Below are 16,751 nucleotides of genomic sequence, written 5' to 3' on the forward strand. Positions count from 1 at the left end.
GGGCCAGGGGCAATCCCTCCGGATGTGCCCCATCGCCCGGCAGAGGTAGCACCGGGCCTCCCCCGTCGAATAGTGCACCGGTAGTGGGCCCCCTGGTAGGGGACCAGAAAGGACCCCTCGAGCGCCTCCCCGCCACGCGCCGCCGGCGGCAGTTGAAGCTGCACTTGCGGCGGCGGAACGAGAGGACGTGACGGAGGGCGGGGTCCTTGCAGCCCAAGGGGAGAGGGCTGATGACGGAGATGGGGCGCCCCAGGGCAGAAAGGGCGGGCAACAGGGCGGCATTGGGCAGGAAAGGAGGGACGGAGGTCAGGACCAAGCGGACCCCCAGGTCTTCCAACGGCTCCAGGGGGACGAACACGCCCCCTACCGCTAGGCCCCTCTCTACCGCCTCCTGTGCGGCGGCCTCCGATGCGAGGAAGAAGACCACCTTCCCGTACATTTTGGAGGCCGCCACGATGGCCGTGGGCCCCACCACCCTCGCCAACGCCCGCACGTAGGTCTCCACGTGGGGCGAGGCGGGCACCAGGAGGCAACGGACGCCGTGCTTCCTGGTCAAGGTGGGAAAGGGTCCCCGGCCGCTGTAGATGGTGGTGGAAGCGGTGGTCGGAGGAGCGGTGGCAGGCGGGGGGGCCGCCGCCACCTGGGCGTATGCCTTGGGGGCCGGGGGAGGGACACCCGCAGAGCTGGTGGAGGGAATAGCGGGGAGGGATGCCGCAGCCGGGAGCGGGGCTGCGGCAGTGGGGGCAGGTTCCGCCATGGAGGGCCTGGCCTTTTTAGCGGGGCCCTTACCCTTCTTCCCACCCCGACCCTTCCCACCGGCTGGGGGAGCTCCCCCGAATCGGAAGGGGGGAGGGACGTGGCAGCAGCGGAGGTCTCCCCGGTACTCGCCGCTGCCAGTGCCCCAGCAGGGGCGGTGGTAGGTAGGTGGAGCGGCAGCGGCGGTTGAGGTGGAGGCTAGGGCAGTGGACATGGGGGCAGGTGGAGGAGGGGCAGTGGGAGCATCGCGTGGGGCCTCCCCCGCCGCGTCCCCCGCCATAACGAGAGCGGGAGGGGGACAAACAGCGAGGGGAGGGGAAGGAGAGGAGGCGACCACCCCTCCCCGCTAGGTGCAGGGGGGAGGGGTGCCAGAAAGGGAAGGCTAAAGGGGTGCGGGGAGCAGCCAAGGACCTAGGGGTGGAAGGGTGACAGGACACCGACGCAGAGGGGAGTTCCGGCTCCTCCAGTTGCACTGGGGGATCAGGGGGGACAATGGCAGATGGGCGGGGGTGCAGTGAACAAGGGGAAACTCAAATGGGGGAAGGGCACAAGCGCGGGGGGGGCGTGGGCGCACGAGGGGAGGGACCAATCAGGGCAGGGGGAGCACAGGGTGGGGGGAGAAGGGCTAGCTGGGAATGGGGCAGAGGGACCACGGGGATAGCTGCAGGGCTGGGGCAAAACTAGCAGGGCCACAGAGGGAAATAGGTGGGGCGGACAAAAAAGGAAGGGGCCAGTCCAGGGGGAGGGGGAAGGTGGTGCGCCCACAGGCACTTGTGCGAAAGTCAATTAATTATAGGCTGCTGCTGCTGCAGGCCCAAATGATGGCAGTGGGCGTGGTGGATCAGGCGAGCAGCTCAGTCCCAGAGGCAGGAGTCCAAAGGCGAAGGAAAACAGCCAGCAGGGGTGGTGGAGGGGGCAACGATGGTGGTGGGGGCGAAAGGGAACACAGATGGACCGGGGGCAGGCTCCCCGCCACACCCCCGGTGTCCCAACGAATGATTTATACGAATGTTGGAGACACTGAGCAGAGAACCCTGGACAATGCCCACTGCTCCTCAAGGCGTCAAGGGAGCCAGTGGACGCGGCCACGAGAACTCCGCCTGGATGCGATGAACAGATGAGGTGAAAGAGGGACCCTACAGTCGCAGAAATCCCATCAGCCAACCTCCTTCCCTGTGTATGTAGGCATGGCTAGTTTGGCTAGGCTAAGAGGAGTTTGATAGGAGATCCCCGACTTCGTGGGCCACGGAGGGGAGTGCGTAGATGTAACAGGTGAGGGAAAAGTCATGAAACTGCAGACAATGCCAGAGATGCTCTTTCCAGGTAGTGTGCTGGCGCCCTAACCTATGTCCCGTTCTCTGACAACCTGGCGCCACTCAAATAAATGTGCGCCAAGGGCTCCTTCTCGCCACAGAAGGGCAGTGTTTCGCGAACAGGGGGAACGCGCCAAGTACACGCCGTGTCAGCGCCATGAGAGCAGCCAAAGTGACATCCCTGGCGCCTGGGACCAGGCAGAGTACACAGCTGGCGTCACCAGGGCTTCTCACCTCGGAGGTGGCAGGAGGTCCCCCGTGGCCCTGCTATTCTGCCCGCCCTGCAGCTCCCGTGTTCCTTGCCCCTTCCCACTCGCCCCTCCCCCACCTGTGCTCCCCACCTGAATTTCTCCCTCGTGCCCACGCCCCCCATGCGCTTTCGTGCCTTCGACCATTGAGTTCCCCTTTTCACTGCACCCCCCATCTGCCATTCCCCTGATCCCCGTGCATTTAGGTATCCTGATGGGCATGCTCCCGTTCCCTCGATGGTCAGTCTGCCGTATCCTTCCGGTACTCTGGTCCTGGTGCCCCCACGCCCTTTAGCACTCAACCGCCGCTCCGATCACTTCCTCCGCCCTGCGCGCGCGCGGTACGGGAGACCTCCGTTGCGCCAGTCCTCCCTTCTGGGGACTCCCACGGTGGCAGTTCGGTGGGACGAGTAGACCCGGAAGCCAGGCCTCCATGGCGGAATCCCCCACTGCCGCGCCCCTCCCGCTGCGCATCACCTCCCGCTATCCCAACCAGCTCTGGGTTCCCCCCCGCCCCAGGGTAAGCCTAACGTCGCGCCCCCAGCCTGCGCCGCCTCACTCCGACCCCTTCACCACAATCTACAGCGGCGGGACCTGTCCACTTTTTTCGGACGCACGGCCGTTCGCGGGGCACGGCCCCTGAGGATCTATGGTCGCTGGGAGGTGGTGGGCCCACCCCTCGTGGCAGCCGCGCAAATGGAGGAGTGGTCTTTTCTACCTCCAGGCCGCCACAACGTAGATAGGCTGTTGAGGGGTGTGGGTCACGAGGTGTGACCGGAGGTGTGCCGCGTTGTGCACAGTTCGTGGAACCGCACGCCTGCACATCGTGGAGGCCCCTTTGCTAGTGGAAAGCAGCATCGTGGAGGGGGCGCTATTTGAGTCCTACTGGTCCCTGAGCGCTCAGTGGCCCCTTACCAATATACTGGTCACGGCGCCACTCGGTGGATGGCAACCGCATGAGTTCGGTGGGCGGGGCCTGCCCCTTCGCAGGAACCCCCCCGGTAGAGGTACGCCCCGCAGCAGGCAGCAAGCGGCCCTACCTCTAAAGTAACGCGCCAGGGGAGTATGAGGTCTGGAGAGCGCCATGCGTCTGGCGAGCGTCGGGGGATCCAGACCCAGTCCCCCGGTCTAGCTCCAGGAGGTCTCCGACCCTGCGTGTCCCGACAGAGACCAGCCATCTGCCGCACGCGGGGGACTCCGCACCTGCGACATCGACGCTGGGGATTGTGTAGCAGGGGCTCCGCGAGGATGTCGGCCCCACGGTGGAGGTAAAAGAGCTGCCGGTCATATCGACCCCCTGGGGGTGGTGGAAGCGGTCGGGGAAAGGCGTGCGTCAGTACGCTCCACCTGATACCTGCACCATACAGAGCCTCTGCAGGGACCCTGGAGGGGAAGACACGGACCTGAGTGCGATGGCACTTCAGGCATGCCCCCTCTTCCTCCAGGGGCAGGGGAGGCCCTGCAGAACCCAGTGCGTCCCTGTGCCAAAAGAACCCCAGAAATCGCCCGTCGGACGGTATGCCAGGAATCAGGGCCAGGTACCGGCGATGAGCCGTACCAGAGCATGGAACAGACCGTTGATTTAAGCACCAGCGGCCCTCACCCCGAAGGGAGAGGCCACCGGATTAGTCCGTCCATTTGGAGCCGTTCCGCCACCTGCCTCCAAACCGTGCCAGTTCTCTGGCAGAGACGGATGCGTGGCAGACAAGGTAAACTGCCGAGATAGAGCCGGACCGCTGCGTTCAGCGGATGGCCTGAAGCGCGGGTGGAGAGGAGCTCGCACCTGCCCCCGTCCCCGATCACCAGCCAGAGCTCTTGACCAGTTAACCCGGGCGGAGGAGGCTGCCGCGTACACACCTGGCAGCCTCCACGACGCTCCAAGTCTCCGGGATCCTGGACACGAGCGACACATCCGTCAGCGTTACGCCGACGGACAGACCGCAGCGCCGGCTCCCGAGCAACAACCCCGTCTCTCTGCGAGGAGACGAGGAAGAGCTCGATCGCCAGGTGTACAGCTGGCCGAGAGGGGCACCCTGCCCGCACTCCCCGCCCGAAGCTGACCGGCTCGGGCTATGGGTCCAGTGTTGTGCCCTGCTTGACCACCAGCCTCGTGCACAAAGTGCATTACCCGCGCACCTGTGCGAAACACCTACACAACTGGTCCGAGGCTGCAAGGCCACGCCCGACCCTAGCGCGTAGCGTTCTCTCCTTCTGCCGGCAGGCGAGTTCCAGAGAGCGGTCCGTGCTCATCCTGCGTCGACGCCCATTTCCTTTTGCCCGGGACAGGGCAAGACGCGTACCGAACGATCCTAGAGCCCCTAATTCCATGTTCTAAGTGCGTTCGGACCAGCACTCCCCGTTAGTCGGAAGAGATCGTGCAGGCCCCGGGGAACTACGGGTGTAGTTGGATTGGTCACGTGCTGGCACTACACGGTGCGCGCGCAGGGCGACGCCTCGACGCAGCGAGATCGGCCCCTTTGCCATGCTTTGTGTGTTGCTCTCTGTGCTGCCGGCGATGAGCGAGAGAGCGTCCGCACGGCGATTGACTCTCCTCCATGTGTGACGCGGACGGTCCCCCCACTCGAGGTTTGGCATCTTGGAGAAGGCCGACCTTACTCTGAGCCTCGGCCCGCTGCTGCCCGATTCGATAAGCCGCCCCGAGTGCCCGCCACCGAAGCTTTCCCTCTCTTTCTTGCTCAGTCCCACGTTCGCTCTGCGTGAGCGAAAGAGTGGACCAGCGGTGACAGAGTACGGCCTCGGGCTGAGTAGCATCCGATGAGAAGCGTGGGGCTTTAGAACCCTCCCGGAATCGAGTGGAAATTTAGTGTGTGGCCTTCGTAGCACTGGATGGCTTCCAGAATCTCGCCGCAGATGACGAGTGACGTGCTCTAGCCCCGGTCGGCGGAGTCGCCCTGACAGTGCCCGAGTTTCGCGCTCCCCCGGTAGATTGCCCGCGTCCCCGACTTGTGAGACTCTCGCACCAGCGATTGGAGGATAGCTCTGAGGCGGTGTCTGGAAGTGCGCGAGGAGGGCGCAAAGGCCGCGTAGAGCGTCCCTTGGCTCTTCGCCATCACATTTCTTTACCGCGGCGCGTTCCGATATGCGCGAGAGGCCCGTGGACCGTCTGCTGCGGGGAGGCAAAGGGTGGGACGTGCTTTGTCTGGCCCCCCTACGCTTTTTCTCCATGGGCGTAGAACGCAGGCCGGGCCTTACGCCAGCGCGTGTTCCGACTCCTCTCCTCCGAGAGAGATGGGATGCGTCCATGTCGTGATATGTGCCGCGTGGAGCTGTGGCACACGGCGGATACGCCACGCCCTCTCCGGCGTCCGTCCGTGGAATCCCCCAAGGGGCCCTCTGCCCCTCCCACTCAACGCTCTCGCGAGGGCGAGGTGGGCGTCCCTTTTGGTCGCGGGCCCTGGGTGGCTGAGGGCGATCTCACCTTCCATCTATGAGGAGTCGAGGCCTGGGTCTGCCCGCCGGGGGAGACGACCCTTGCAGGGCCGATTCTGCGGACCTCTTCCCGGTCCCCTCGCCGAGTTCCTTTCCCTGCGCTGCATTCTGCTCCGCTGAGGGGTCTGGCTCTCCGCATGACCGGCTCGCGGTGGGCCCTGTTGATGGCCGCACCGAGCATTAGGGCGTGCCATCCCCGCTGCGGGATTGTCCCAAGGGTGCCTTTCTTGTGTCGGGAGGACCCCCCTTCCTTCGGGCGTGCCCAGTTGTAACTGTCATGTCCTGGTGCAAGGACTGCCACCGTAAACGGCTTGCGCCCGGTCTTAGGTTCAACTTTCATTTCCTTTTCCTAGTTGCCTCATCGTCCTGTGTGTCTCTACTTTTTTGGCTTCATGGTTCATCTTTGTCCCGAACACACCAATCTGTCTCCACTGGGGACTCTCTCAGCTATGTCCTCCTCGAGCTAGTGCGTCTGTGAGTTAGCCCCCTTCTCCGGCTTCCTCCGTCCTCCGCGTGTCGAACGCCGCAGTTACGCTGTGCTATCTCTCGCGCCATGGGGAGCTCGAGCCCTGCTAGTGCTCTCTTATTGTTCGTCTCGCGAAAGCCAACCCTCGGGGCGTCCTCTCCGCCACACGCTGTCTGATGCCGGGGACGTCGTTATCGTGGGGCGTGGGCCCTCTCCCACGCTCGTCGCGCTCTCGCCCCCTGTGCGCTGTGCAGCGCGTCGGGGTGGCGCGTGTGATCAGGCAGAAGCCAGCTGACGCAGCAGTCGCGTGCGCACTTTTTCCCCAGGATCCACGACCGCCGCCCGCGCCCGCGTGAAGGAAGGATGCACCGCTTGCGCCATGCGCTCTTGCTCGAGCAAGGCCACAGATCACTGCCTGGCTCAGCCGGTATTCGACACACGTCAAAGGCTCTCCGCGCTCCGTCCATGCAAGCTACTTACTATGAGGAGGTGCGAATTCCATCGAGCCGTGCCCTCCGCCCGTCCTTGCAGCGCAGCGAGGAGGGCGTGTCACCTTTTTTCGGTGGCTAGGATGGTGATGGGCCGAAAGGAAGCGAAGCAGGGGGGCCGCCGCCGCGGCGAACGCCGGCGGAGTGGGCCCGTAAAAGGTGAAACGTGACAGAAAATGCGGTCCAGCGGCGGCGGCGCGACCAATGGCCTCCACCCGCACGTGAATCTGCAAGTCGGACGCCGTGCTCTTGGTTCGGTGACTCTTAGGTGGTCGCTCCAGACTGTTCCGAGCGCGATGAGTGTCGCCGGTCTGTCCCTCTGCCCGGGCCGTGACACTGAGAGCGCTGTGGGCGTGTCCTGCTGGTCCGACGGCGGCCCGAGGGACTGATTCCCCTCAGGCCTTCTCCTCCGAGCGGGGCACCGAGTCCCGTTCCCGAGTTTCATGTGTGGTGGGTCGTTACATTGTAACCCCTCCGGATACCCGAGGGGCTACGTTTGGAATGCGCAGGATGGGAGTCTGTACGCCAGAGAAGCCAGGTCGCGGCTGCCTCAGCCCCTCTGTCTGACTCATAAAGGCGCAAACGCGTCTGGCTACTCTTGATTTCGGTGGCCAGCCGGAGACTGCTCCGGTACGGAGTGCATACCGGACACATTCGACCTAGGACTGTGGCGGTTGTAGTAGCCACAAGCCCGTACGCGGATGGATCCTCGGAGGGACCTTCATCGGTTGCTGACAGAGCGCCGCTGCACAGCCTCGCAACCCGCGCACCTGGAGGCCGTAGGTCGGTGGCGACCCTTTTTACCCGACCTACGGCCCATGATGGTGCTCGAAACGGGGGTGTTGCTGGGGCTGTGCGAGGTCCGCCTGTGCACTTCCGGATCCGCTATTGGAGGTGGCCTTGCCGTCCCGTCAATTTCATCGGTCTAATATTGTTAGTGGCCAACGACTATGGCCAAAGGACCACGGCCGCCGAAAGTGCCTGCGGCCCTACCCGGCTCGTTCCCCCCACTCCAGCCGGAACGGGGAACAGCTAGCTTCAGTCGTCCGATCCGTAATGGAGTCTCTCTGCAGGAAATCACAGAAGTACCCCCCTCCGGATGGTAGAGAGAGCACCTGAGTTCTGTGGAGACCCATCCTACAGCCCCGGATGTATGTTTAAAGTGGCAAAGATGATCGGCACCATGAGGAGGGCTGGGGGGGATCCTCGCCGGCAGACGCGCCCACGGCCTCCAGCAGGCCACGCAGTAATCCGTGACCTACCCCATAGGTGAGTAAAGAGTCATGGAAGATGCGGACCCGCCGGTAGGCCCCAGCAGCCTGCTTTCCAGTCCTCTTACCCTCCCCCATGAGGGCCCTCGCGGCCCGGAGGACCTGATGGAAATCCACCCACCACCGGAGCGCAAGCTGGACTTTATTACGGGAGCCACGGACATCTTCAAGAAACTCCTGCAGCTCCTCCCTCAGCGCATGGGGGGTGGGGTCACCGATCGATGACCGGCCCCCAGTGGGGTCCCCGTCACAGCCCCGTGGCCCACCGAGGCAGGCAGGCAGGGGGCAGACCCCCGACGTGGCGTCCAATGGGCTGACGCCATGTGACCCGCCCCACTCCCCAGTTCAACAAGGGGCGGCGGAAGGAGAACAGCAGCCCCTGGTGGGTCAGGACAAGGAAAAGCTACTGAAGCCGCTCCCTGGGGGATAGTCCCAGGGGTGGCACTGGCATCACAGGAGGTGGGGGGGACAAGGACAGGGCTAACAGGAGTAGGACGGGGATCAGAGAGAGAATCAGGGAAGTGGGTAGAGGCAGGATCCTGAGCCCCTGTAGTTGAGCCGCTGGATGGTGGCTCCTCCTGGCCAGGCTCAGGGATCTGGGAAGTGGGAAGGGGACCCCTAATGATGCCAGGCTTAGCCACTGTGGCACGTGCGGCAGCCTCAGCATCCAGAGATAGATGTTTGTCAGTGGGGTCCCTGCCTAGGAAGGAGCGCGGGTCCCCCACACCCAAGAGGGACACCCCCTGGGAACCGGGTCTCGGCAGCGGGGCACTGGCCGTCGCCCCAATGGGCTTGGCGGCCGTCAACAGGGTGCCACCCGCAGCCGGGTCGATGGAAGAATCCAGGGAACCCTCAGAGGCGGGAGCAGAAGCAACGGTCAAGGGAAGGAAACTCAAGGACAGGGGGACCAGGGTGAGGTCGCCCAGATCGAGGCCCGCTGGCAGAGGGTCGTCCTCCCCCTGCGTGACTGGGGTCAGACCCAGGGCCTTGATCTCCTCGTAGATGGAAGAGAGAGCACCATCCACCACCCCAGGGCCCTCCCCGCTAGCTCCCGAGGTGATACCCACATCAGCGCTCGCAGAGGCGTCGAGTGGGAAGGGGGCAAGAGAGGCTCCCTCGGGGGCTTCCACGGGAAGGGACCCTGGAGGAGGGGTGGCGTTACCCTCCAGTGCTGCCACGATGTCCACAGCCGGCACCACAGAACAGGAGTCAGCAGGGGGCAAGGCGGAAGTCTCCTCATCAGTGCCCCCCTACCTGCTCTTCCGGGGGTCCTCCGAATCAGAAGGATGTAACGAGGCTCGAGCCTTCCGCTTGCCCCACTTCTCCTGCACTAAAGACCAGCCCTCCATGGCATCATCCGGGGGCTGGCTAACAGGGGTCAGATCCGGGGGCAAGGGCAATGGCTCAGGGTCTCAGGGAGGCAGTGGTGGGACAGCAGAAGCAAGGGAGGATACCTCCTGGGACGAGCCCTCTCCCATTCCCGGAGGTATCTCCGCTGCACCCTCCTCCACAGTGATGGACCGAGAAGGAGGAGGAGGGGCAGCTTCGGGTGCCGGGCAACTAGGGGTACCGGTGATGACAGGGCCGGCGCCTTGCTGGGGCTCAGGGATGCTCCTCCGTGCTGGGTCAAGGGGCAGACCCTCCGGACGTGCCTCATCGCCCAGCAGAGGTAGCACCGGGCCTCCCCCATTGAATAATGCACCCAGTAGTGGGCACCCTGGTAGGGGACCAGAAGGAACCCCTTGAGCGCCTCCCTGCCACGCGCCGCCGGCGGCAGTTGAAGCTGCACTTGCCGGCGGAACGAGAGGACGTGACGGAGGGCGGGGTCCTTGCAGCCCAACGGGAGAGGGCTGATGACAGAGATGGGGCGCCCCAGGGCAGAAAGGGCGGGCAGCAGGGCGGCATTGGGCAGGAAGGGAGGGACGGAGGTCAGGATTAAGCGGACCCCCAGGTCTTCCAATGGCTCCGGGGGGACGAACACGCCCCCCACCACCAGGCCCGTCTCTACCGCCTCCTGTGCGGCGGCCTCCAATGCCAGGAAGAAGACCACCTTCCCGTACATTTTGGAGGCCGCCACGATGGCCGTGGGCCCCATCACCGTCACCAACGCCTGCACTCAGGTCTCCACGTGGGGCGAGGCGGGCACCAGGAGGCAATGGATGCCGTGCTTCCTGGTCAAGGTGGGAAAGGGGCCCCGGCCGCTGTAGATGGTAGCAGAAGCGGCAGTCGGGGGAGCAGTGGCAGGCGGGGGGGCCGCTGCCACCTGGGCGTACGCCCTGGGGGCCGGGGGAGGAACACCCACAGAGCTGGTGGAGGGAACAGAGGGGAGGGATGCTGCAGCCGGGAGCGGGGCCGCGGCAGCGGGGGCAGTTTCCGCCATGGAGGGCTTGGCCTTTCTAGAGGGGCCCTTACCCTTCTTCCCACCCCGACCCTTCCCACCGGCTGGGGGGGCTCCCCCCGAATCGGAAGGGGGGAGGGACATGGCAGCAGCGGAGGTCTCCCCAGTACTCGCCGCCGCCTGTGCCCCAGCAGGGGCAGAGGTAGGTGGATCGGCAGTGGTGGTCGAGGTGGAGGCTCGGGCAGTGGACACAGGGGCAGGTGGAGGAGGGGCGGTGGGAGCATCGTGAGGGGTCTCCTCCGCTGCGTCCCCCGCCATAATGAGAGCGGGGAGGGGGACAAACAGCGAGGGAAAGGGGAAGGAGAGAGAGGCAACCACCCCTCCCCGCTAGGCTGCAGGCGGGCAAGGCAGGCGCCAGAAAGGGAAGGCTAAGGCATATGGGAGAACCAAGGACTAGGAGTGGAGGGTTTTCAGGCACCGACGCAGAGGGAAGTTCTGGCTTCTCTAGTTGCACCTAAGAGGATCAGGGGGGAAGATCACACCGCGGGGGGGGTGCGACGTGCAAGGGAGAAACCACGGATGTGGGCGCAGGGCAAAAAGCACATGGGAGGGGCGTGGTGACAACGGGGGAGGACCAATAGGCTGGGGGAGCAGAGGGTCGGGGGAGGGAGGGCGAGCTGGGAATTGGCGGTTAGAGGACCACGGGGACAAGCTGCAAGGGTTGGGGCAGGACTATTCAGGCCACAGAGGAAATAGGTGGGCAGACAAATACGCGGCAAAGGAAAAGAAACTAGGTCCAGGGGAGGGGGTGCACCACAGGCACTTTTGCAAAAGTCAATGGTTAGCTGCTGCTGCTGCAGGCCAAATGATGGAAGCGTGGCGCGGTGAGCCAGTGTAAGCAGCTCAGTCCCAGGAAGGAGATCCAAAGCAGAAGAACAGCCAGCGGGGGTGGTGGAGGGGGCACAATGGTGGTGGGCGAAGGGACACAGATGGACGGGGGCAGGCTCCAGCACACCCCCAGTGTCCCAACAGACGCAGTTCAATCCCCCACACAAGAGCACAGTTTGAAAAAGACTCAGTCCAGGAATGCCCCTCCAACACAGTGCCCTTCTTCACTACGCTTCATCGCAGCAGCAGGCAAGTCCTCTTTCTCCTTCTCTCTCCTCCGGGGCACCAAACACATCCCTAGCAAACTGCCAGTAGTTCCCGCAGCTCCGGCTGGTGGTGGTCTGGTGTCCAGCAGGAGGAACCCTGCTCAGATGTGTGTCCCTCAAAACAAGAGCCGGGGTCCCTCACTCTCCCCTTCTGGGAAAGCAGCCAGCAGCCCCCCCACTCCCCTCAAGGGCTGTAGGTGGAGTAACAGCAGGAACTAGGGTGGGGGGGGATCTACTAGGCCAGCCAGTAAGCAAGATAGCAGAGAGAGGGGTGGGTAGGTGTTCAGCCAGTTTCATACCAGTCGGAGCGCTCAGAGCAGAACGCAAGCAGCGAAGCAGTCAGCAAAGCAACACAGTGAGAGCCGCAGCGCTCCAGACCATGAAAGTCAGCAGCAGCCTCTCCTCCTTCCTCTACAGCAGAGAGTAGAGGGGAGAGCCACTACTGGCACAGGAAGAAGCAGCTTTGTTCCCCTGAGTACCAGAGCAGGGGCTGAACTAGAGAGTCAGCGAACTTGCTAGAACCAGTGTAACGCAGGACACGGCTATTAGAAGACCTGCAGCCATATCAAGGCAGGCTATCAAGAGCACCTGGGTTTAAAAAGGAGCTCGCTCCAGTCAGGCTGGGGAAGCCAGAGGGGAGGAAGTGTGTGTGAGGAGCTGGGAGCAAGAAGCCCAAAGAGCTGAGAGTGTACTGCTGGAGGATTGAGGAGAACAAGCATTATCAGACACCAGCAGGAAGGTCCTGTGATGAGGATAAAGAAGGTGTTTGGAGGAGGCTATGAGGAAGTAGCCCAGGGAGCTGTAGCTGTCGTGCAGCTGTTACAGGAAGCACTATAGACAGCTGCGATCCACAGGGCCCTGGGCTGGAACCCAGAGTAGAGGGCAGGCCCAGGTTCCCCCCAAACCTCCCAACTCCTGATCAGACACAGGAAGAGTTGACCCAGACTGTGGGGAAAATCACTGAGGTGAGCAAATCTGCCAATAAGCGCAGGACCCACCAAGGTAGAGGAGGAACTTTGTCACAATGCATACAAACATTATTTCTGCAAAAGATTTAAAAATGCTTCTATAAAATGATTCTAACCCCCCAATGTAAATAATTTACAACAGTAAAACCAAGATAGTTCATATGTAACATCGACAACTTTTGGACTATAATGAGTGATGTCCCTCAAAATGAGGGCACTTGCAATATGTCGTCACAAGAACGAGATCTCTAATTTTGAATGTACAAAAAATACAGGCATTTACTTAGCATTGAAAATGAAAGAAAACCAGAGACTAAGCTAATGTTGCTGATAAGCTGAAGTTCAATGGATTCTCTTTCCCTCTGCTCTACCTATTTCCAATCATACTCTCATTTTTTATTTATATCTAATTTCCTTTATAACTGCTGCTATATTCCCTGACTAAGGTGGGCTCTGGTTCCCATGCCACTATTAGTAACTTAAACATCAACTTACCCAGAACAAAACGTTGAAGATGAACATGGAATATTTCATGCAGCTGCTGACCCCTGCCATTTTCAAAAGCTGGTGAAACCAAAATTGCAGAGAAAGCTTTTACAGGAGCTCTTCTCTCTCTCTTTTTTTTTTAAATGCTTCAAAAAGCTCTGAGGCTGTGTTCTGTGCTCTGATACCAAAAGTCTTGGAGGAAAGCAGTTACAATTGTTTAATTACTATGTATGCCCTGGGTAAATATTAACCAAGCACTCAAAAGCATCACCAAGTGTTATCTCTGAATATGTGCATGGTCATGTTCTCTTGGTCTGTCTACAGCACTGGAATCTTTTATGTTTGCATTCTTATTTTCCATACCCCAAAAGTAAACATATATTACAGGATAAGGCGTAATATCAAAAGTGGAGGAGAGGAAATAAAAATGTAAAACGTTTATAGGGTCAGTTTTAAGAAAATCTAACATTAAATGCTAAACACTTGTACTCCTAATGCTTCTAACAATTACAAGATTTGCTCTGTTTCATCACGTTATTTACACATTGCCAGAATTCATAGCCCTCCCCTCAATCCTGCTCCAAACATCCAGCCTAAGTAATGGGAGGGATGCTGGCTTTCTCTGCACAGGAGTGGGAGAGAGGAATCTGCCACCATTATTTCAATCTCAATGACCTCTCCAGATTGCTCCTGTCTTTCCCTTCATGACAGCATCTCATGGAGCTGGGATCTGTAGTGCAGAGCATACAACCGCTGGGCAGATTCCCAGATTTTTTTCTGCCCCAGCACAACGGTCAAATTGTTCCACTCTGAGACTCCCTACGCCCTGAGAGCAGGGGCCAGGATTTTGTCCCAGAGTAAATGACAATGACAATTGTAATGACTTGACCTTGCTTTCTTTGGTTGCCCTCAAAAAGATATTATTAAATGAATATAGATATCAGATTGTTTGGCCTTCTCTATCGCTGTGTTTTCTAGAGGAAACTCAACAAAACAGTCCTGGGGGATGAAAGTCAGGCAGGCGTTACATTGGGTTCTCCATGGAAAGAAAGCTTTAATTTGCAGATGGGCCCACAGAACTTTTGCTGATAGAGGCTGGGGATGGGTTACACTGAATCAGTTTGAGCCCCAGTCACATTGACCAACCCCCCTCTTTAGTCAGCGGTGTTTACTGTTATCCTCCAGATCTCCATTCTCAGTGCACAGCAAGGTGGTTTGGGAAGTGTTCTATATTTGCACATTCAATCCCTGCCCCCTCGGAGTGGCACTCTGTCCCCCTCTAATGGTTGCTCAGCCAGCTAGAGATTGCTACAGTCTTGGCTAAGAGAGATGCATCTTTTGGCTCAAGCATTTAGCTCAAGAGGTCCAAGATTTGATGCCTGCTGCTGATGGCATGCCCTTGTGTGGGGCAGCGTTACATATATATATATAAATGGTTAATAGACAGGGTGTCTGAAGATGGCGCACACAGATATGTAACCTTGTCTGGGTTTTGTTGGACCAATACAATTTGTTGGGCACTGAACATGGGTTCTTCCTGTTGCTCTTTACAAAGGGGATGTGCTCTAGGTTACACTGACTGAATATAGTCCATAATTTTTATTAAACTAAATTTAAGAAGACTCACCTGCTCTAAATTCTGATGACTGGTGTTTAATTAACCTAATTAATATTCAAATTTCAGAAGTATGGCATATTTTTTGGAAGTAACAATTTTACTAATCCTGAGGGCTGACTAATTTATTTCACAATGTCCAAACTGAATAAGAGAATGTTCCTAAAAATAATTGTGCTTATGAAATGCATATTTCTCAGAAACTTGGAGAAACAACAGAGCAGTATTTTTAGATCTGAAGACCCAGATAAATAAACAAGTAAATAAATTTATATGTCTTCATGGAAAAATTACATAGCTCAAAATGAATCATGAGAATAGTTCAAGTACCATATAAAATCATATGATGGATTCTTTAAAGGACAATGAAAGAATTACAGCTGACATCTGCTTTGAAGAGATAAGTCTAAAGTTAAAGCATGGAATTGCATTTAAAGCAGGTTTATTATCAGAGTAGCTCTGAAGAAAAGTGTCATATTGTACCAGAGATTACACAGTCATGAACTGTCTTGTATAGTAGATACCCATTAACAATTGATAAGTTTTAAAATAGTTTTATCTGAACTGTTTGGACCAGACACTCAAAAAGAAAAGAAATCACTGGTGGGGAAATGTGATAAAATGAGAAGCATTTTGATATAGAAACCAAGGATAAACATGTACATAATGGCCCCTCTCTAGGAGGTTAGTATGCAACTATTTTGCAAGTTATAAAGGGAGTCTATAGGTCCCATCCCACCTTCCCATCTTCTTTCCACCACTGTGGAGCACAAAGAAGGCACAAAGCTGGTGTACTGATGCCTAACTCCAAAGATCCCCAGCTACTGGAATGGCCCCTTTAGGGGCTGTTGAAGTTGGGAAGAACTTAGAACTAAAGCTGGGGCAAATTTTTTTGGACAAATAGTTTATTCATTGGCATAAGGACTTGAATCCAGATCTTCCATTCCCAAAAGAGCGCTCTAACCACCTGACTATGAAGTCTTTCTGTCTTTCTTTTTGTTACAAAGTGGAACAGCATCAACAGGAGAATTTGAGAAAGACCTAGACTAGAATAGCCAATATCACAGTGGTTAGAACATGCTTCTGAGAAGAAAGAGAGCCAAGTTCATAATCCCTGCCCTAGAGCAGGGACTTAAGCCTGAATCTCTCATATCCCAGGTGAGTTCCTCAAACACTGGGCTATTAGGTTAAGAGGAATGGTGGCACCACTTCCTCCTCCAGTGATTCTGTGAATCTAGCCCTTTGCTTTTACTTAAAGGTTAAAATTGCTCAGAAGTGAAATTAATCTATTTGTTTCAGGTTTTGTTCGATCCCAAACAATATTTTTGAACTGCCAGCAAACCAAAAAACATAAAACAAAATAAAAACAGTTATTCACCCCGCTCTATGAAGATCAAGCCAGAGGCTGCTCCAAGGTGTGTCAGAAATAGAACCAGTTTCACCCTCTGTTATGTTTTCAGTTGTGCAGGGCACAAGACCAGTATAGCTGCAGATCTGACGCTTTTGTGTATACAGTTGCAGTGAAGTTAGAAGACTTAAAAAGTTTAAGATCTAGATTTTAGGTAGGTCTCAGCCTTTTTTTTTTCAGTATTGCAGGTACAATTGGAGGCTGCAGTTGCTGAAGTAATTTATCAGAATCTCTGGGATTTTAATTCTCTTGTCAGAAAAGAACCATTTACCAGTTATTACAAGCAAGTCCCAGGAGGATTCCAGTTCTCCCTAAAACCAGTGGCATCTCTTTTGTTCACCATTTATCCAGGAGTAAAAACCACCTGGACTTTTTTTTTCCTTCTGGTCTCTCTGAAAAAACAAAAGTGAGCTTTCACGTGACTTGATTGCTATGCCTTGTTTGAGACTGATAAAAGGGGAATTGGGCAAAATTAATGTGGATTATGTTATAATGTGGATTATATTCTAATTATAATATAATCTTCATGTATTACATGAATTGTCGTAACAGTGATGTTTCATATCTATGTGCCAAGGTACCTAAGGTAAAAATGTGCAGTGTATAATTAAAAGTATGTGAGTGCCTTCCATTATTGAGAAATTTTTAGTAACAGTTATCTGCAGAAGATGGTAACCCTGTTGTATATTCACCTTTCTTCTTTGCAGTTGCAGATTTGGAGTATCCTTGATCATTGTATATTTATTTGCAGTTGCAATTGCATTTAGATCTGTAATGACCTGATTCACAG

At 57.3% G+C, this 16,751-nt stretch overlaps 1 protein-coding gene across 1 annotated transcript in view; it reads right to left on the reverse strand.

The window, feature by feature from the left end:
* The window catches only part of TSPAN8 (tetraspanin 8), a 41,094-nt gene extending 28,050 nt beyond the window's left edge, over positions 1-13,044 (reverse strand). The window contains exon 1 of the mRNA XM_032803824.2: positions 12,948-13,044. Within this exon, the coding sequence (XP_032659715.1) occupies positions 12,948-13,007 (60 nt within the window). The 5' untranslated portion in view covers positions 13,008-13,044. The remainder of the gene's footprint in view (positions 1-12,947) is intronic.
* Positions 13,045-16,751: the final 3,707 nt, after the last annotated feature.

This window comes from Chelonoidis abingdonii, chromosome 1, assembly GCF_003597395.2.
Source record: "Chelonoidis abingdonii isolate Lonesome George chromosome 1, CheloAbing_2.0, whole genome shotgun sequence".
Taxonomy (NCBI): domain Eukaryota; kingdom Metazoa; phylum Chordata; order Testudines; family Testudinidae; genus Chelonoidis; species Chelonoidis abingdonii.